Genomic DNA, 22,266 nt, shown 5'->3' on the forward strand with positions numbered 1-22,266 from the left:
TTGGACGGATGTTACATGTGTAAGGTTAAGCATGCAGGGACGCACACTGATTCAGGAGGAGAGGATGTAACGCCCTTTAGTTACACACACAGTAATCCCCATTTTTTCCAGTTTAACCATGTTAAATTATACAGTCTGAATGAGTTTGTCGTTGTAGTCATAGTTAGTTAGTCATAAAACTACATGAAAAGTGGATAAATCTTTATTTTGTTTTTGAGGTATTGATTCTGAAAGGTATCCTCACCCGTGAGGAGATTTTGGGTTACCGGGCATCGCTGTTTTATTGTGGCTTTTGTCGAGAGAAAACTCCATTGTTTTTTTTTTGGTGTATGAGTCGACTCTGATGGCGAGCCAGAGCCCGAACCCGAGGAACGTGGAGCTTCATCGTGCATCTGGAGAAAGCACATCTATCACATCATATCAGATAAGAAACAAAATCACACACACACTGATTTCGGACAAACTGTGCACACTGACTCATTTGGACATTTGACTATTTTTGGACTATTTCATTTATCATTTTGGGCCAATTTTTCTATTTGAGTTGCACTTTGAACAGTAATATTTTTTATGTTCTGAAGTTTTATGTTCCTGGTTGTTTACAAGTGAGGTTCATTCATTCATTCATTCATCTTCTATACCCGCTTATCCCTTTCGGGATTGCGGGGGCTGGAGCCTATCCCATCTGTCAATGGGCGAGAGGCGGGATACACCCTGAACCGGTCGCCAGCCGATTACAGGGCAACATATACAGACACACAACCATTCACACTCACACTCACACCTATGGACAATTTAGAGTCACCAATTAACCTAATGAGCATGTTGGTCTGTGGGAGGAACCGGAGCACCCGGAGAAAACCCACGCGTGCACGGGAAGAACATGCAAACTTCACACAGAAAGGCCCTGCCCGACCCGGGGATCAAACCAGCAACCTTCTTGCTGTGAGGCACGCACACTACCTGCGCCACCATGCCGCTCACAAGTCAGGTTGTTGAATGAAAAATTGATGGTAAATTCTGAGTGATACGTGCTACATTATGATTCTGCTGATGTCGTCACTTTGTTTTTCTTCTTCAAACCAAGGACATGGCCAAGTCTTTTCAGGAAAGATCTCTTCTCTTTCTTGGCATCCTTCTCCTCACAGACTACAGTCTCCTTCGCAGGTTCTGGGTCCTGTAGCACAGCAGGGATGGGACTCCTCCTCTTGCTGGCCCACCTGGCCTCTTCCTCATCCTTGAGCTTAGTAACGAGCTCAATGTTTCTGGAGGTCTGGTAGTGGAGCTGGCTATTCTTGTCTTCCAGCTCCCTTAGGAGAGATTCCTCCCTCTTAAGGACCTCTTGCAGCAAGAGTTTGGCCTCCTGCTCCATTTTCTGGCGGAAGGCTTCCTGCTCGCACATCAAACTGCGAACAAGCTCCTTGTGCTCGGACATCTGGTCATCAAGAATCTGTGTTTGTGTTTCAAGTTGCTGCTGAAGGTTGGCATTGATCTGTCTTTCTGTGGCGATGTCAGTGTCGTACCTGTGGTGGATCTCGTTGCATACTTGATCGAGATTATTGTACTTTAAGAGGAGCTCATTGTAAGAAACAGTGAGCGTCTGGATCTCTCTCTGAGATTCTCTCTCCTTAGACGCCAACATTTCTTCCTGGTACCTCCGTTCATCCAAATGTCCTTCTATTTCCTCTTCTTGTTGCTGTATCTTGAGGATCATAGTGGACATCTCACGATCCTTGGCTCTTTCTCTTTCTTTGATATGAAGTCTACGCTCCCTCTGCTTAGAGAGCTTATGGATCAGATGCTTATTCTTGTCCCAGAGAATCTGGATTTCATTTGAACATTTTTGTATCTCCTCTTCATGTTGTTGTTCTAGCCTGTGGATCGTAGTGGACAACTCATAATCCTTGGCTTTTGCTCTTTCTTCGAGATGAAGTCTACACTCCCTCTCCTGAGAGAGGTCATGGATCAGATACTGATTCTTGTCCCAGAGAATCTTGATTTCATCTGAACATTTTTGTATCTCCTCTTGATGTTGTTGGCCTAGCCTGTGGATGATAGTGGACATCTCAGAATCCTTGACTCTTAATCTTTCTTTCATAGTACAGATACCGTTCCTCTCCCTAAAGAGCTGCTTGTTCATATACCCAAGTTGGTCCCAGAGCTTCTTGTTTTCATCGGTCTCGAAATCCATCTCCTTGGTCAAATTCTGAATCTGGTCGCAGAGCTTGTTGTTTTTATCGGCCTCTAATTCCAGGTTGGTGGTGAACTTGCTGATCTTGTGCTCCAGAGAGGAATTGTGTTCCCTTGCTTCTTGGAGCTCAGTTTTCAGCCCCTCCACCTGTTTGAGAAGGCCCTCCCTTTCTGTCTTGCCTACAAAGTTGAAAATCATGTCCCTGGTCCAGTTGAAGGGGCCCAGAGCCCATTGCATCGAAGTTTGTCTCATACCCATCTGATTACCTGAGGTCATCACTCACTACTAAGTATAACTTCCTGTTTTTCTTCTTCAAACCAAGGAAATGGCGAACTCTTTTCCACAAATATCTCTTTCTTGACATACTTCTACTCACACAGGTCTTCTTCACAGGTTATAGTATATATCTGTCTATCTGTATCTATCTATCTATCTATCTATCTATCTATCTATATATATATATATATATATGTACTTGCACATCATGCACGGATCAAAGCAAGCATCAAAGACATCAAAGCAACAGTTACCTGTCCTCCATAGTTACTGTTGCCATGACAACAACAGAGCAATTTTGATTCTTTGTTGTTTTTATTTAAAAAAAAAAAAAAAAATAAGAATCATGATCAATAATTTAAATAATGCTTTTGTCAGTTTCACACAGAAGCAGACAAAGCAAAATCTTTCTCTTTATTTTTTCCAACAAAAAAACAAAACCACAAAACAATGTCCACTTTATTACTGTAAAATGATTATTATCATAGAACTATATAATATAGAGTGAAAACCCTGAAAATTACAAGCACAGAAATGACTTGGACAAGTGAATGTCTTACAAAAATATCTTTTATTAAAGTCAATGCAGTATCCAACACATTCAGTAACTGACAAATGCAGAATCATTTCAGTTTTGTAGAATACATAAAAAACATGATCCATATGAACACCAGTCCTCGTGCTGAACAGCTTCTCAGTCTGCATGTCCTCGTCCATGTACCCTAAATTCAGTTTCTTTTTTTCTTGAACTGTGATAAGAGGTGCCTATATCACGTGCCATTTATTAAAGCCACTCCATAAATCAACTCACTATTACCCTGAATGTCGATGTTGTACTTAGTGGGAGCCCTGCTTATTTCTCTTCAATGAGAAGGCTTCATTGCTTCATTTGCGAGTCGTCGCCACATATTACATTACATTATTAAACCCATGTTTTAAGTAGGACTGCTGATATACAATTTTTGTAAATAGTTTCAAAAAGAATTGAAGTACCTTAACATTCAGGTTTTTAGGGGAGTTGAGTGAGTCATTGAATTTAAAGTTACAGAACCCCGAAATTGTATAATGAGATTTGTATTAATTTTATGTCGCAGTATAGAGATCTTTGGGTTTCCATCCCTAATTGGCAACACCGCAGCCAACGGACTAGTTGAGTATTATTCATCTGTGTTTTGTGTCCCTGTCTCATTATTGTTGTTGTGTCTTATGTGTTGGGTTATGTAAGTTTATTTGTGTCACAAATTTATTTTAAATTGCACGGGGAGCCGGCAGGCTGAATCGGGGGAACAGGTGGATAACAACCTTGTGGGAATTAATACGGGCACTAGCTCCAGCATGTCTTGTGTGCTGTGTAACCGAAGCGTGCAGTGGCGTGCTGTGATTTAAACTGTGTGTTTAATGCTAGTCCAGTTTCCATCGTGCTCTTTATGGTGTGGGGTGAGCTCTGTAGCCTGACTTGTAATTCCCCTCCTGGCTGTCTCTTGCCTGTCTGTGTCTTATAGCCACTGCATTCCTGCGCCCTAATTTATTAACCATCTTAAGAAGATTAATAAAGTATATATTTTATACACTACTGCTGTCCGTCCCGCGTGGGTTTATTCGATTCCTCTGACAGAAACCTTACTGGTGAATTCCAGGTGGTGGCAGTATTTCTCTGCCTGGTTTACAAGGTTAATTACAGCACACTTTTGGTAACATTATTACATATGTTTTCTGTTTGTTATGCATTGTACTATATTTTTCATTGTCTTTTCTTTCAATCCAAGGTGAAGTGTTTGTTGTGTGCTAAAGAACTGGGGTACAACAACAACACCTCATCCAGGCTGAGGCATTTTTGTGCTTTGCATGAAAATAATGAGGGGAATGTGGCTGGTCATAGCCCATATTTTGTTTCTGAATAAAAATGAAGTCCTTAAGTTGCACAATCAAATTCACTGCCCTCTTCATGTTCACAAGCACGTCAGCTGCCCCTTACCTTGTTAAAACACTGCAACAGTTTGAAAACAATTGTTCTCCTGTCATTATGTGTTATTCAAACATTGACAAAAATTATGTATTGATTTATGGATAAAACATTTGACAAGTAATATTAGATTCCACTGTATTGTCATGTTACATACCCATAATACACTCAACAAAAATATGAATTTTATTTATATGAACGAATACATGAATGATACCTGAAATGCATTTATTAAGATGGATTGATTTATTTTACTTGGCAGTCATTCCCAAGGCTGCACTGTTGCAAGACAGTCTTGAGTATATTACAAAAAGATTATTTTCTTTTCAGTATTTGTTTTCATGTCTTTATTAATTTGGCGGTTGGTAGTTTGTATTTTTGTCTAGTTCGTGGTCAAACCAAGGAAATTGCTAAGTCTTTTCCAGAAAGATCTCTCCTTTTTCAGGCTACAGTCTCCTTCGCAGGTTCTGTGACAGTGGACATTTCACTATCCTTGGTTCTTTCTCTTTCTTCGAGATGAAATCTACGCTCCCTCTCCTTAGAGAGCTCATCTGTCAGATGCTGATTCTTGTCCCAGATCAACTTGATTTCATTAAAACATAATTTTAGTTCCTCTTGATGTTGTTGGCCTAGCCTGCAGATCGTACTGGACATCTCATCATCCTTGACTTCTAATGTGTCTTTCAGAGTAATGATACAGTTCCTCTTCTCGCAGAGCAGCTTGGTCAAATTCTGAATCTGGTCGCAGAGCTTGTTGTTTTTATCGACCTGAAATTCCAGGTTGCGGGTGAGCTCGCTGATCTTGTGCTCCAGAGAGGAATTGTGTTCCCTTGCTTCTTGGAGCTCAGTTTTCAGCCCCACCACCTGTTTGAGAAGGCCCTCCCTTTCTGACTTGCCTGCAAAGTTGGAAATCAGACCCCTGGTCCAGTTGAAGGGACCCGGAGCCCCTTGCCTCCACGCTCGTCTCATAGCCATCTAGTTACCTGAGGTCTTCACTCACTACTAAGTATGACCTAAAAAAGTCTCCTTTTCTTTTATTAAAGTCAATGCAGTATCCTACACGTTCAGTAACTGACAAATGCAGAATCATTTCATTTTTGTAGAATACATAAAAAACATGATCCATATGAACACCATTCCTCGTGCTGAACAGCTTCTCAGTCTGCATGTCCTCGTCCATGTACCCTAAATTCAGTTTCTTTTTTTCTTGAACTGTGATAAGAGGTGCCTATATCACATGCCATTTATTAAAGCCACTCCATAAATCAACTCACTATTACCCTGAATGTCGATGTTGTACTTAGTGGGAGCCCTGCTTGTTTCTCCTCAACGAGGAGGTTTCATTGTCTCATTTGCGAGCCTGTCACCACATATTACGCAGAGTGGACTTGGTGCGTGAGAATCACCTGAAGCTATAAACCCGTATTTTAAGTAGGACTGCTGATAATGTCTCTTAAATACAGCTTTCTTTTTCTTGGAAGTTGTAAGTTCTTCTTCTGTCTCATCATTTGGCCTTCTCCCCTTTCTGAAGAAGCTCTCCAAAAACGTTTTTTTTTTTTTTTTTTACACATTTTTGCTAGCTTGCGAGCTTACTTTTTTACTACTGTATCATGTGACCGAGACGACCGGTTTGAAAGGTGTACAGAGGCACAGGCGGATGCACCTGATTTTCAAAATAAAACTTCTTTCAGACTCTGATGCTCAATAAAATATTTTTTGTTCAGTCTCTCAGCGCGGCCCGGTACCAAATGGCCCACGTCGGGGACCACTGTTAAATTACTCAGCCCACTGTTTGCCCACTGACATTTCGTCTCAGTGATATTACATCTCACTCCAGGCCTTTGTTTAGCATCAATTTCTTGACTTTATTTACCTGATAGTGCCAGGCACAAAGACATGTTCGACAAACGTGAAGACCTGACAGGCCGGGTCGTGTGTGAAGGCTCTCTGACACTCCTCATAGTCTGCTGTGAACAAGGTTTGGGCTCCAAGCAAGAAATCCCCATCCCCCATCCCACCCATGCATGCTGCAAAAATTTGGTTTTTGCACACATAAATGCACAATTTCTGGGACATTTGGGATGAATACTGAAAAAATAAATTAGTGGTTCTCAAAGTGAGGTCCAGGGACCAACAGAGGTCCCTGAAGCCCAGGCCTATCAATATATATTGTTGTAAATAAGTGGCCAGGGCCCCCCTAGTGGCCGGGGGCTCCAAGCAACTGCCTGGCTTGCCTGTCCTCAAGCCCCGCCCCTGCCCTTGGGAAGTTCACATGATGATACACCTGAGACAGACAGGGCTCTGGCAGAACGACAGCCCAACAGATAATTAAGGTGAGCTTTGCCTGATATCATTCATTGCTAATGGATATCATGGTGGATTAAAGTAGTTATATGCCCACGTGGGTCAGGGTTTGAGAGAAAAGCCAGAGGTGACACCCAGCAGTGGAGTCCGAACAGTGGGCTGTCCAGAGGGACTGCTTTATTTGTCATCATGAGGAGTGTGTCTGTACTATGTTATTGATTCATTTGTCTGCATGTTTTTAATTAAGCTCAAGTGTCCTCATCAAGATAATTGGTTAGATTGCATGTCTCTGTTGTCATTGGTTGAAGCGTTGTGCAGCCTGGACAGTTCAGCACTCTGTCATACAGCTAACACAAACAAAAGACAACACTTTGATTCATATAGATGAATTGGAAACATGGCTAACTTGCTTTTGATTGTAATAGAGCGACTGGAATATGTCCTTTGGTGTGTTTGATTAAGCAAAAATGTTAACAATGTTAGGATTTGTGTGGCAGGTTTAACGTCAAATACTGCTGTTTCTATAATAATTGGTAATGGCCTGTATTTGATTCAGCCACAAAACTGCTCTGGCATTTTTGAACAAGATCAGAATCTGCAGTCTGTTCCATAGTCAAATCAACTTAATTTTATTTACATCGGCCAAAATCACAACTTTGTCTTTTCAAACTCTACAGCTGTGGACATCTGCAGTCTCCCCTCCTTTTCCCCTCTGTGCTCCTGTTTTCCCTCCTCCAGGTGTCTCCTGTCTTTCTCTCCTCTGTCTGTGTAGTCTGTGTGTGTATTGCTGCAGGGTGTGGCTGACAGGTTGGGACCGGCCTCCTGAATTCACCTGCATGCAATCACCAATCAAAACCCACCTGCTCACTCTGTATATAAGCACCCGGATCATTAGCAGTACTTGTCTTATTGTCCGCCTTGCTTGTCTTATCTTGGTAACGATCTAGTCGAAGTTCATGTTAAGTACCCTGTTGGTTCTTGCCTTCTTTCTTCATACTTAATCGGTTGTGTTCTCCCTGTTGTGCTCAGGTGCGTAGTCTTTTCTGCTCTCACAGAAGAACTTGGATCAGTCAGTTTGCTCTCATAGGAATTGGACCTGTCTACCTACTCCCGTCAAGGGACTGGATCCATCTACTCTTCAGCTTTGTATAAGGATTTGGCTTTGCTTGAACTCTGTCCTAACCCATTTTCTTCATTAAAGTACTTAAACTGTTTTCCGGCCTCCTGCCTCATTTGTCCACACCTGGCACTTTGGGTCCTGCAAATTCATCAAGACAACAACATAATGACACCCAGGGCCTTCCTGTGACAGAGCATTCATATTCAGAAAAACGACCAAAGTGTTTCTGTTATTTTAACGTTACTCAGACAGCTTGGCTGAGGACCTCATACAGGGGAGGAAATCAGGAAAGTGGAAAGCATCGAGAATCAAAGTGACTGACACTGCTGCTTTTGGTATTTTCATGTGACTTTGTGACAGTAAGAAAATTATAACAGCAGCCTCATCCTTCAATCACCTGTCTGTCAGGCTGTCTGTCTGCCAGAGCCTTGTCTGCCTCAGGAGTGCTAGAACGTGGACTCCTCAGGCGCAGACCACCAACTCAGCCGACAAGGAGGAATGTCAAAGAGCCTGCACACCAGACCTTACCTGTCAGTTGTTGACTTTTACCAATGGAGTGTTGACACTAGAGAAGATCAGGTGAGTCTGACTCACATCATGTTACATTGCAGAATGAATTATATTGTCCAAGCGGCAACCTGCTCTGAGGCAGAGGTAATGTCCTCGATTGAGATGAACCTCAACAAGCAAAGCATTTTGTGAAAAGTAATGGAAGAAGAATGAATGTTACAAAGCTTATGGGACACTCCAGTGACTGACTGTTACTGTAATATTGTTATATACTATTACTTTAAGTGGGAGAAGCAGAAGCTATGGGTCTCGAACTTAAAAGCTCCAAAAACACTGGATGTTATATCTCCTGTCACGCAACCAGCATCATTTTCTTTTGAATGCATTGCCATCCACACAGCAGTGCCACCAGCCATACTAGCCTGAAGCTCTCTTGACATGCTGATTGACTGAAATGCAAAATTTCTAAGAGGAAACAAAAGAAACGTCTTTAACTTCTTCGTTACCTTCGATCTTTCTGTATTTGCTAGTTGTGTTTGCTCTCCGATAACCTTGATTTACCATCTTTATTTATTCAGAGAAGATTTTCCAACAACACCCTGCCGCACACTCACACAGTTACCCAGTACAAATACAGTCTGTAGGTTTGCCCAGACAGAAAACAAAGCCGGGTTTTACCAAGGAATATTCCTATGTCCTGTTATTTCCCTCCAGTCTTTCTCTGTATGTTTACAATGTAGATTTCTTAAATCCCCATAAAATCGTGAAATTTTCTCTCAAGTGAAATACAAATAAGAAGCTGTTTGCATTCTAGGCGTTGCTGCTATCTGAAGCGTGTCTTCCCTGTCCCTGATCACACATACAATGATGAAGTATTCCCTTATGATGCAGACAACTCATTTTGCATTGTTAACAATACAAAAAAAAAAAACTGACTTGCCTGCATTATTAATGCTTTGCCTCCTTTTACAAGGAGTACTTGTCATGAAAACAGAGTGTGTTTGACTGTAACAATGTGTGCTAACAACACAACACCTGAACCAAAACCAGCTGGTGGACACTTGAGAGGTGCCCCAGATGTCTTTGGTGTGAGATGCTTGCCTGGTGTCGTGCAGTTTTAGCTCCTGAGCCACGAAGCTAAACCTTCTTCTCAACACATTTTTGGGGATTGTGTGTGATTGGCATGTGATTAGCAGCAAGTGAAATATATTTGAACAAACTGCATTCAGGCTCGTTACTGATTGGAAATAAAAATCTAGATCTGTGCCACTTTCTACAGATAACATGAGACTGATCTTACTTTAGATGATATCATACATTGACACCATAAGTTTTTCCTCCACAAATGTTTGCCTGACTATTATTATACATCAGGTGCACAGTGATTACTGCCAGCCAATGACAGAATGTGTCAACAATCAGTCATGCAAATCAATGAGAAGTATAAAAGTGTGAGTTGTGATAGTCTTTCAGGCAATCCATGCGGTTGCATCTCGCTGACTGCTGATGGGATTGAAGAATCTCTCTCTCTTCAAAACTGAGACGATGACAACACATTTCATCTTAGTGGGTCTGCTCGGCCTCTGCGGTCTCTCCCTGAGTCTTGGTAATGCAAACACTGATAAGCAAATCGTTTTAACCATGTGTTTATAGCACAGGTGAATATGCTTGCATTTCTTTCCTTTTCTTCAGAGTGTAGACGGAAGCTTATAATGAATATGGATTTTTCTGGAAAAGACATAATAAGTCTCTACTCTCCCGATGCCGAGCACTGTCAACACTTGTGCACCCAGTACTCCTCCTGTCTCTTCTTCACCTTTCTGCGGCCAGACTGGACCAAAGACAACAGGTAGGAAACAAACAACAGAAGCTGACTGAGGGGTGAAGTACTTCATTAAGAATGCTTTCACAAAATAAATCTCAAACAACACAATCCTGCCTGTGACAAGGTTTGAGGTACAGTATTTTCTGATCATTGTGATTCAGTTTTCAGAACAGTTTCGATGTATAATCTTAATTTGGGCTAAGAATCTCACTTAGCATGCAAAGTGTCTGTGTCACATTGGATAATGCATCATGCATCGAGTTTATCAGAGCATCACAGTGTTGTATGTGATCATCACGGGATGGTAATCGGTCATTATCAAGCAGTCCTCAACTAATTCTCATCAGAAGACGTTACAACAAGAAAATGTGCAAATTAGACAAACAGATTTATTTTAGATAATAAAGATTCAGGCTTTATTTTGAAAATGTATGCTAAATATATGACATGCAGAAATATACAGCATATAACTTTAAAGATAATGTCATATATGGTCTTACATTACACTTCTGTAAATCTGAATGCATCAAATGCCAGATATTTTTACTTTAATATATAATTATTATCACAGCAACACTCAGAACTTTAACTCAAGTAAAGGTAGTAGCATCATGTAGAAATACTCTGTTACTCTGTTAAGTACAACTTTGAAAAGTAAAGGCACCCTCTCAGAGTAAAATCCATTATATCATTGAGTTGTAATCATTACTGGAAAAATACATGAATCACTTTAGTGCTGCATCTAGTAAAGATGGAGCTAATTCTAATTACGTTACTCAAAGTTTGAAGCATAAACGTCTCCACTGATCTCTGAGCAGATTCACTGGATCAGTTGGGGGTTCAGTGGCTCGCTCAGACGTGCTATTCATGAGGATTAATATTTGCAGTCGTCCAGTAACAAATGCATAACCTTCCTCTAACCACCGCTGCCTGAGAACCATCGCCTACCTGCCTTGTTGATTGTCAGCTGCGGACTTCAGCACACCCGCCTCTCTCTCCACCAGGCACTTCTACTGCTACCTGAAGACCAGTCCCTCTGGACAGCCCACTGTTCGGACTCCACTGCTGGGTGTCACCTCTGGCTTTTCTCTCAAACCCTGCCACCCAGACCCACGTAGGCATATAACAACTTTAATCCACCATGATATCCATTAGCGATGAACGATATCAGGCAAAGCTCACCTTAATTATCTGTTGGGCTGTCTTTCTGTCAGAGCCCTGTCTGTCTCAGGTGTATCATCACGTGAACTTCCCAGGGGCGAACTACCGAACCTTGTTCACCGCAGACTATGAGGAGTGTCAGAGAGCCTGCACACGCGACCCGGCCTGTCAGCTCTTCACGTTTGTCGAACATGTCTTTGTGCCTGGCACTGTCAGGTACATAAAGTCAAGAATTTGCGATTGATGTTAAACAAAGACCTGGAGTGAGACGTAATATCACTGTTTGAGACAAATGTCAGTGGGCAAACAGTAGGTTGAGTAATTTTAAAAGACACACATGAAAAGAAAAGAACAAAGACATGCACACCACTGAGCCTGATGCCACTGAGGTATGTAAACTGCTGGTAGCTTCAGTGCCAGCAAGGGGAAACATTGACTTGCAGCCACACACTTTACCTTTTTGTTATTTCTCTGTCTGTATTTAGGTATAAGTGCTACCTTAAATTCAGCTGGGCAGTACCAAGGATCCCCATAATTACCCGAGCTGATAGAATAATATCTGGATTCTCACACAGAATACAAGCAACTCAATACTTTGATTCAGGTAACCAAACACTCATAGCAAAAGACATCCTACAGGCTGCTGTGCATGTTTTCTCACTGCACTGCTTGTTTTGTACAGCGTGTGATGGCAAGCTCTTTCCAAACACCAACATCCCAGGAAACGACATTGAGGTCCTGTTCGCTGCCTCCCCTGAGCACTGTCGGACATACTGCTCTGCTCATCCACACTGCACCTACTTCTCCTATATGAGGTACAACGTGTTGTCCCCTCTGTTGTGCCACAATGATAAGAGGAACAACTGTGCTTTACTTTATCAGAGAGACGACATTGCTGAAGGCTATTAAATGGTTTAAATGTTGCCAGATTGGGCATTTTCCTCCCAGTTGTGCTGCTCTCGATGTGGTTGGATAGGTGAAAAAAGGTTTAGGTCAGCATCCGATATTTGAGACATTTTTTGAAGCATTCCTGCCTGCGTTTAGCCGTGTGTTTGTTTTCATGCTGTTTTCAGTTACGCCTTTAAATGTTACCTGAAGAACAATCCAAACCAAATGGTCCGCAGAGCTGTAAAAGGAATCACATCTGGGTTACCGGCACGCTTGTGTCAGCTGGATAACAGTATGTAACACACACCAACTCGTCCAACCAAAACACTGGAATCCTTCAACAAATATGAAGGTGTATCCAGGAGTGAGTTTCTACAGTTTGAGCCGCAGCAGCAGCAGCAGCCGTCTAACCCTCTTCCTCTCTGCTAACAGACTGGATTCAGAAGACTCATGTTGGAATAGATTTCCCATATTCAGACATTCGCTATTTTCCGACGAGTTCCGTTGAGGCATGCCAGAGAAACTGTACTGATGATCCCAACTGCCAGTTCTACAGCTACATCACAGACAAGATCAGTAACCCTGCTCTCAGGTGCAGTATGCCGCATGATTCAGTATCCAGAAACCACGTAATAATAAACGTAATCCTCGATCACACGTTATTGTAGCCCTACATTGTAATTTGAAGACACATCACTGAAGGTGCTGCTGTTGATTTTTTTCTTCTAGGCAACGCTGCTATCTCAAGCGTGTCATCACGATGCCTGCTCCCTCTAAAGTTATCAAACTGGCCAATGTCGTGTCTGGCTTCTCCCTGAAGAACTGTTATTATAAAGTCATTTTTTGAATCCAGCAACTCCAACAAACAGAAATAAACACATAATCCATACATAATCAGTGTAATCAACGTCAGTGTAATCTATATATAATCAAATAAAAGACAGAGCAGAAAGCAATGTGTAAATGACTATTTTCATGTAACACCTGAGATGCTTTCTCTCACTGCACTGCTCCCCCTCCCTCCATGTTGTAACGTCCTCTTTCTCTTCTTTCTTTCACTAAGATAAATCGTTACATGTATCAAAATTATTTTCTCTGACAAATTTGAAGTTTGGATCTTCAGTGTTTAATTACATTTAAGTTGAGGGGAAAGCACCTTCGTCCCTGCAGTTCTTCCTTGCTTCCTGCACCGGTGCCGTTTTGACAGCAGAGGTCACTAAACCATATGTTGCAATGGCCCCAGCATCCTTTGCTTTGGGCCTGTGTGGTGTGTGTGCAACTGTGGTAAGTGCGAACATCTGGCCAATGTTCCTAAGTCTTCTAAGTGCATCTCATACAAGCCACTGCAGTCATACACTTGATGCATCCTTGACACACCTCAGTGGATTTATTATTATTTCTTGAATAAATTTCATTTTCTTATTGCAAAGTTTGGTGTGTGTGGCCTCCCTTTGTTGTCAAAGCAGTGGATCAACCACTGCCTTCTGCGCCGCTCATTGTGGACACTTTTGGATTTTAGTTTGGTTATTTCCTGTTTTATGTTGAAAGAGTTTTTCCTCATGTGGTGTGCTTTGTTTTACTTCCTGCCTTTGTTTCCCCACCCGTGTGATTATAGATCAGTCTCACCTGTCCCTCCTTAGTCTTCCCTCTGTGTCTTTCCATCTTTCAGTTGCAGGTCGTTTGTTTCCCTGTCCTGCATTTGTTTCCTGCTTGTGCCAAACTGGTTTCTTATTAGTCTGTTATTTGTATTTCTTTTTCTTCTTTGTTCTACAAACTGCTTGCCTGAGTGTCCTGCATGTGTGGTCTTCTGAACTGCTGAACATAACAGATGTAGTCACAGGGGGTTTAAGACTTCATACTGTAGCAGTAGCTGCAACGCATGGGCCGAATGTCACCCTCCAACAAAAACATTTGGCCCCTGGTGAAAGCTGAATTTACACTTTTATAGCTTTCATTAAACCTTTACAGTTTTTTTTTCATAAGTCTAATGTAGAACAAGCCAAAACAAAACAGTCTCTGATTGTGTAGATAGATCAATTGCATGTCCAGCCTCATAGTGTGACACAGATCATGTATATGAGTCGTTTTTAGTTAAATGACTATTATTCCAAGCTGCTGTAACTATCTTAGCCCTAAAAAAATGAATAAAAAGTGACATCTGCTCTGTATCATTTCATATTTAAGACATGCAGTATAGGCTCAGGCCAATCCTACATCCAGGACATGCTCAAACAGCTTGCCGCACCCTCACCTTGACGAGGACCACCTACTGCTCAACATAATCAAAGCTGTTCGAGTTCCCCATTTGATATCATCTTCTGTTTCAGACTGTAAACTCATCAGTTCAGACTGCACCTTGGGCCATGAAAAGTTGGTTTTGTTTCTAAGTGTAGCTCTTGAAGAAGTTCAGCTGGCTTGATTAAGTTACTTGCAATGTTTGGGTTGTATCCACATGGCTGAACGCTGGTGCTGTGGATAAAAGCGTGAGCTAAACGAATGTGATGCAGCGTCACGCAGGCCTGCGTTTCCACTGTCCCTGTGCAACACTGGCTCCCAGTGAGCAATGTTGAAAAAACTGAAAACAAACCGGCCCATGGCTGAATTATTTGCTGACCCATACTTTAAAGGATACTTTTAAGGACAGCGAAAGTTCAACCACCCCTTGATGTTAATCCGGACTCTGAAACAGCAAACAGCTCTCAGATGCTTGTTGTGCCGGCTGGGAGCTCACAGCACCAGGTTATAAAAGCTTACATGCTACAGCAGCATATAGCACACCTCACTGAAACTAATGCAGTCTAATACAACAATCTATAGTATGCACACCCATTCAAGCCTATGACTATTATAAATTTCTACACTTACTGATCTTCGTAAGTTGTGTCTTCATTTTTTTTTTTTTTTTTTTTTTATCACAGCAGGGGCAGGGCAGGGCTGTGCATGGATTGAAGCCAACCAATCACTAAAAGAGTCAACAATCATTCATATAATACAAAGTACAAATGTGGGGACTGAATTAAACAACCCTTTGGTCAACTTGCAGGTGCAGTTTGTTTGCAGCAGTGCTTGGAGAGGCCTCAAAACCAGCAAGATGAAAACATCTGTCGTTTTCGTGGGTCTGCTGTCCCTCTGTGGTCTCTGCAGCAGTGAAGGTAATACATGTAAAGTAAAAACCTAAATTTGTGTTTGACCATCAGTACAACATACAGCCGCTTTGTCCTCAATGGTAATGATAAATGATAAAATAAAATCTGAACACGTTGGTATTTACATGTGTTTCTTTTCCCATGTCTTTAGAGTGTAGTTCAGGGTTTCTGGAGAACGTGGTTTTGCTGGGAACAGAGAAGGAGTTCCTCTACTCACCCGATACTGAACATTGTCAGCAGCTGTGCACCCATCATCCCGCCTGCCGCTTCTTCACCTTTAGACGGCCTGACTCGAGTGATGAGAACCGGTGTGCTATTATAAGTTCACACTGAAATAAATACAAAGAGTAATTCCAGTATTTCACTGAAAACAATTTCAGAAAATAAATCTTAAATCTTTACATGTAAAAACAAAGTCCTGTTGCATCTGGTGCAGTGAGTGTTCTGTTCCAGCTGTGCAGACGTTTGCTGTTAGCTCGCCAGCAACAGACCAGATCAGATCCGAATGTACTCAGAAGTCCCCAGAAGCTCCCTTTTTTTCTGTTACTTCCCTCCCGTCCCTCTTCCTTTCCCTTACTTCTCTGCACATTCACGAAGCCCCGGGATATGTGCAAATGTTTTGCTTTAAGTTGAAACATTTTCAACTCGCGTGGCGGTCTGCTTGTGCTGCTTCATGCAGCCCCAGGTGAATTCACATCTAATCAGTTTTTTTTTTTCCATTGACTTTGTATGCAATCACGCGGGTTCCAAACATGGTTTTGTGCTTCATCTGAACACACAGTAATTTCAAATGCTGCATTAACAGAACTGTAGGATCCTCTGTTTTTGAGCTTGAGCCACTGATACATATTCTATATTATTTCTGGAGCCACTGGACCCAGTCTGAAACCTCTGCCTACCTGCCTTGCGTATTTGTCAATTGCTGACTTCAGTACTCTTCTCTCTTCGCAGGCACTTCCACTGCCACATGAAGACCAGTTCCTCTGGACTGCCAGAAGATCAAACTTCACTGCAGGGAGTCACCTCAGGCTTATCTCTCAAATCCTGCAACACAGACCTTAGTAAGCATAAAGCCATTTTAAGTCAGTTCAGTTGCTACGTCGTGGCTGGTGGTGACCTCTCCTTAACTGTCTGTCTTCTAGAGCCTTGTCTGCCTCAGGTGTACACCGGTGTGGACTTCTTCGGGGCAGACTACAAGACCTTGTTCACAGCAGACTATGAGGAGTGTCAGAGAACCTGCACAAATGACCCCAGCTGCCAGTTCTTTACCTTTCTCAATGGAAACTTTACACCAGGAGAATACAGGTGAAAGGGGATACTTTGGTTTGTCTCCTTTTAATTTCAGCATTGCACAGAAAATAGAGTTATGGCTGCAATAAACATCCATGAATGTGTAACCTTTAAACTATCCTGAAACTATCAGTGACAGCATACCAAACCCCACTAATATTATTTCTTCTTTTGTTTGTAGGTATAAGTGCCACCTTAAATTCAGCTGGACAGTACCGAGGACCACAATAAAGAAATTGGCTGGTTTAGTGTCCGGGTTCTCCCAAAAAATACACACAAGTCAACACTCTGACAAAGGTACACACATACACACATTCATAGTAAATGAGGCAGAATTGCTCAGAGAGGCATCTTGCAGGCTGTTTTTTTTTTTTTTTTTCACCTTTTAATCTGTGTATTAACAGCATGTCAGATCCAGTTATTTGCAAATACCATCATCCCGGGACACAACATTGAGAATCTGCATGCTGCCTCTCCTGAACACTGTCAGGCTCTGTGCTCTGCTCATCCAAAATGCACCTACTTCTCTTACATCAGGTAGTCTCTGAAGGTGTATTTTGATTACAGTATTCAGCAATATTAGCAGTCATTTTTAATGCACTAAGCATGAAAAAACAAATAGTGAGTGAAGAGAAAGTATTCGGAAGTCCTTTATAATCGTGCTTCGGTCTTGCTTACAGTATCACACTTCGTATAGTCTTAACTCTGAGTATTAAAGGGAGTAATTTGACATTTCATGAAATAGGATTATTTACCATCTTGCAGAGAGTTAGATGTCATGTTTTAAGTGTGGCGCTAGAGACAGCAGGTGATTAGCCTAGCTTAGCATAATGGTTGTTGTCAAATATATTAGCACCTTCAAAGCTAACTGGTTAACTTGAGGTATCCTTTTTGTTTAATGAAAACACAGAGTTGTGGTTTTGACATGGAGTTCAGAGCTCTAACTATTTCTTGGTGACTTCTGTTTCTAGTCGTGACTTTAAGTGTTACCTGAAGAACAATCCAAATGAAATGGTGGTGAAAGCTGAAGATGGAGTCACATCTGGGTTACCGACACGGTCCTGTCAGCCAGACAACAGTATGTATTATCAAATCTAAAACAAAGTGACAGAGGCACAACATGATATTTGGACACAGTTTCAGCACACACAGACCATCGGAGATTTTGGGGTGTTTGGAAAGGCTAACCTCTAATGCTCTTTGTATGTATGTGTTCCTTTGTACCTCATGAAATTAATTAAGTCATTTTTGGGGTCAAGGTGGGATATTAACTGTAATTGGCAAAAGCAAACTTTACATAAATGACAGCATTACTGGATGTTTCGGGCTCTTATTCCTGCATTCATTTTTTTTTTTTTTTTTTTTTTTTTTTGGCCACTTGTGGCAGCACACAGCATTGATGTTTCCATAAGATATAATGAGGAACTTTTTAGAGAACAGTTGCCTATGTTGACATCCAGCAGGCACAGAGAAACATTCATTTTGAGTGTTTCTGGTCATATGGCAAATAAATTGCTAATAGCCACTTCTTTTTGTTCTGTTTTGGTCTCCAGCTCTCGATGGAATTACAGTAGATTTAGGCACCACAACTACTTGGCTAGGTTTCAGAAAATAACATGGTTTGGCTTAAAATAACAACTACAACAATGACAACTGGTATCCTGTGTGAGGGTCCTGTGTGTGATCAACCATTCTACCACCACTCTACCCTGACCTCCACCCGCAGGCAGACTTTGTAACCTGTTATACTAAATCAGTTCTTCGCTCCTGTCATTATCAAAAATTACCAAAACAAACATGTTGCTGCCATCAATTTCAGACTAAGCAGATATTTGCAAAAATCAAAGTTGAAGAGGTAAAACACTAAATATATTGTCTTTGTTCTGCTTTCAATTGAGTATATGCCAAAAAGGATTAGCAAGCTATCACGCTCTGTTTTATTCACGTTTTACACAGCGTCCCAACTTGTTTGGAATCAGGCTTTTGTAACAGAACCGTCTGTTTTGTCAGATTTGGTTCTGATATAATCTAATGGTATATAAAAGGACTTGAGCAATGAATGTGAATGTGTATCTGTTCCTATCCTCTCAGTTTGCTCTTACTGTTAACTTTCTGGAGTTAAGTCAGCAGCAGAGGCTAACCCTGGTCCTCTCTGCCGACAGGCTGGATGAAGACCACTCACGCAGATATAGATTTCTGGGGTTCTGACTATCATGACGTGCTGGCGGACGATGAAGATGCGTGCCAGAGGTCCTGTACTGAGGATCCAAACTGCCAGTTCTACAGCTATGTCACTGAGGGCTCCTCTGAGCTTATTAACATACAGTATGTCTGTGGATTATGCACACGCATGCACATGTACACACAAACTCCAATACTGTCAGAGATGAAGCTGCATTAGGTGACATTGCACATTGCTAATACAGTACCAGAAACAAAGACAGGACTCTCTAAAAGCAGTAAATTTGTACACAGACATGTAACAGCACACAAGAGTGGATGCCACTGTCTGTTGCATCCACACATTGAACCTTAATCAATTCAGAGATTTAAAGATAGATGCACAACTGATACACAAAACTTATCATGGCACATAATTAAAGATGCTGTTATTGATTCTGTGTTCCAGGCGCATATGCTATCTCAAACGTGTCATCACCGCACCTGCTCCTCCTAAAGTTGCCAAATTGGACAATGTTGTGTCTGGATTCTCCCTGAAGAACTGTGGATCGAGTGCTCCACCCCCAACCACACCAACAGTGGAAGAAGTAGTCACAGCTTTTACTTAAGTAAAAGTACTCATAGTGTACTGTACTGCATTAATACTCTGCTACCAGTAAAAGTCCTGCAATGAAAATGGTACTTAAGTGAAAGTATGTAAGTATAATCAGGAAAATGTACTTACTTGAAGTGTTATAAATAAAGTCCTCAATGCAGAAAAATGTCCCCTGTGGCTGTTATATATCATTAGATTAGTATTACTCATGCATTAACATGAAAGCAGGATTTTAGTGCACAGTTGGTTGAGGTGGAGCTCATTTTGAATTATTTTAATATAGGACTGCAACTAATGATTATTTTCATTGTATATTAATTCACTAGTTATTTCTCCATTAATCAACTGATTGTTTGGTTTGTAAAAAATCTGAAAATAGTGAGAAATGTCTACCACAATTAACCTGAAGTGACACCCAGATTTATTAAAACAATTGGTAAAATCTGTAAATCTTAACATCTAGGAGGCTGGAACCATGAAATGTTTTTTCCATGAAACCTATTTTGATAACGATGATCAAATCTGTTGCCAGGTAATTTTCTGTCAGTCAGCTGATTGATTAATCGACTCATTCTTTGAGCTGTACTTGTATACACGTGTGTACACTTTAGTGCAGTATAATTCTGTATAAACCTGCTGATTTGTACTGAGGACAAGTCGCAAATGGTGTGAAAAGAAAAGACTCAAAAATATGCTTTAAGTGGAAACAGACTACTTTCCAACCCCCCTGGTGTTTCCAAGAGGTATTACCGCAAAGAAAACCGGATTGCTGTTCGATTTCATCGAGTTCAGCAAATACCAATGAAGAATATATTGCATTTGTTTCCAAATTTCTGTGAAGGAATGATCAACATCACTTTGGAAATAAGAGAGAAGAACAAAGTATTTCCACTGAAGAGGTAAAATTAAATTGTCAGAATTTTATCTGGAGTTAGCATAGCCTGATTATTGCTTTGCACAAACAGGTTGGGCGTTGGGGTGGAGGAGAGAGCAGAAGAAAACACTGAGAGGAAAACTGCGAGTTCATTCATTTAGTCTCTAATAGAAACATGAAGGCAGACAGAAACGGTGGACTGAATCGGCAGTTAACCTTCATTTTCCTGCAAGATCGTACCAAGTGGCAGACAGAGTTGCACAGTGAAAGCAAGGCTTTCAAGGAACCAATCTCAACACTTATGATGTCATTATTTTATTGGACAGAGTCAATAAATGACATCGCACACATATCATCCAATAAAACATTCAGCACTAATACATGGAGGAGTTTATTTACACGATGGAGGAGAAATTTCTCTCACTTCCTGATTTCAGGCACTTTTTTCTCTCACTTCTGCCTCCTCCCTGCACAATGAACCCTCCTCTTTTCCTCATTCAGCTCGGACCACAACGTCGGTCTAGTCCGTACACTCTTGCCCCACGTACACGCTGACACACACACACACACACACACACACACACACACACACACACACTCACTTCCCTCCTTTCTCCATCGTTCCCTTCCCTCCTTGCTCTCTTCTCCCTCCAGCCTCCCCTCCCCCGTGGGAAAGCCAGTGCAGTGTGACTGTGGTTGTCCTTCCTGGAAGCTGTGGTGGTGACTCTGGCTCCTCCACTCAGAGGCTAGAATAGTGCCAGCCAGCCCGTGTGTGTCTGTGTTTGTGTGTTGTCTGAGTGCCTGTGTGTGTGTGTGTGTGTACGCATGCACCCTCCACAAACATTCCACCACCATACCGTCCGTCCGACCGCCGGCCGGCCTTGCACGAGAGCCACGCCGCCAGTGCGGTTCAGTCCTGACGCCAGCCCTGAAGACTCACATTACACACACACACACACACACACACACACGCACACACACGCACACACACACAAGACGTGTGTGCACACAACACCACATAAACAAAACACTCAGCAAGGCACAAACACACACGCACACACACAGGGCGGCGAGCACATGAAACTGGCTTAAGCACACACTAGCACACTCACTCGAATAAACAATATGCACTTTGCGGAACACACACATTTTTGGACCGCAGACCACAGACATTGCATCCTGAAGTAGATCAAAGCGTTCCCCAGCAGTAAACACACACAAGGCTCTTCTCTGCTCTCTCATCCCCGCGGAGCCGTTTTGGTGAAGCACGGCACAATTATGCCGATCTTCTTGAGAAACAACTCGTTGCAACTGTCATTCATCATTGTCCGGGGGGTTTCCTGAGCACCCTCTACGTGCTGGCCGACTCTCGCTGATTCACACTCTTTCTCTCTCTGTCCTTCTAAACCTTCACAGTCCTTCTCATCTCCCCTTAACCCTGTCTCCTGCCTCCCTCCCACCCTGTCATTGAACGTCTACGCCAAATCAGTCACTCAACCACAGCCCTTCAGATCTTTTTCTTTGTTTTCCCCTCTCTCCGTCTCTCCATCCTCCCTCTTGCCCTCTCCTTTACTGTCTGTCCATTGTTGAGGAGACAGTGGCGCAGACAAACAGGGAGAGAAGATATCCGCTGGTGTACCACAAGATTGGAGAGAAAGAATGGCAGAGAGACAGCAGAGGAGAGGAAGATACATGGACTGATATGAGGGTAAAGTTAATTACAGGGGACTGCCAATTAGAGGGCAAAGTGATGGGTCTGTTTGCCTCGCCGCGGCATCCCAAAAACATCACCAGCTCCCACCATGTTTATCCTCTGCAGCCACAAGACCACAGCTCTCATCAGCCATCACTGGAGACAGCTTAGATACTGAGGGGGTTACGGTTGGGGAACATACAAGCAGTGTTTGCAGACATGGCTAATATGGATAAGGAGCTAACATGT

The 22,266-nt window shown here is 42.1% G+C and overlaps 2 protein-coding genes across 2 annotated transcripts; both read left to right on the forward strand.

The window, feature by feature from the left end:
• Positions 1-9,856: 9,856 nt before the first annotated feature.
• LOC143335524 (coagulation factor XI-like) lies at positions 9,857-13,291 on the forward strand. Its single transcript, XM_076755031.1, has 9 exons — positions 9,857-9,970; positions 10,057-10,213; positions 11,194-11,303; positions 11,404-11,566; positions 11,836-11,954; positions 12,033-12,165; positions 12,424-12,530; positions 12,671-12,830; positions 12,968-13,291. Exons 1-9 carry the CDS (start codon positions 9,871-9,873, stop codon positions 13,083-13,085), a joined length of 1,167 nt encoding a protein of 388 aa, XP_076611146.1. The 5' UTR covers positions 9,857-9,870; the 3' UTR covers positions 13,086-13,291.
• Positions 13,292-15,329: 2,038 nt separating this feature from the next.
• LOC143335268 (coagulation factor XI-like) lies at positions 15,330-21,079 on the forward strand. The gene is made up of 11 exons (XM_076754558.1): positions 15,330-15,390; positions 15,536-15,692; positions 16,336-16,445; positions 16,527-16,689; positions 16,856-16,971; positions 17,079-17,211; positions 17,646-17,752; positions 18,837-18,999; positions 19,304-19,442; positions 20,826-20,868; positions 20,979-21,079. The coding sequence occupies exons 1-11, from the start codon at positions 15,330-15,332 to the stop codon at positions 21,077-21,079; spliced, it is 1,293 nt and encodes a 430-aa protein (XP_076610673.1).
• The last annotated feature ends 1,187 nt before the right edge of the window (positions 21,080-22,266 follow it).

Source organism: Chaetodon auriga, chromosome 17 (genome assembly GCF_051107435.1).
Source record: "Chaetodon auriga isolate fChaAug3 chromosome 17, fChaAug3.hap1, whole genome shotgun sequence".
NCBI classification, from domain to species: domain Eukaryota; kingdom Metazoa; phylum Chordata; class Actinopteri; order Chaetodontiformes; family Chaetodontidae; genus Chaetodon; species Chaetodon auriga.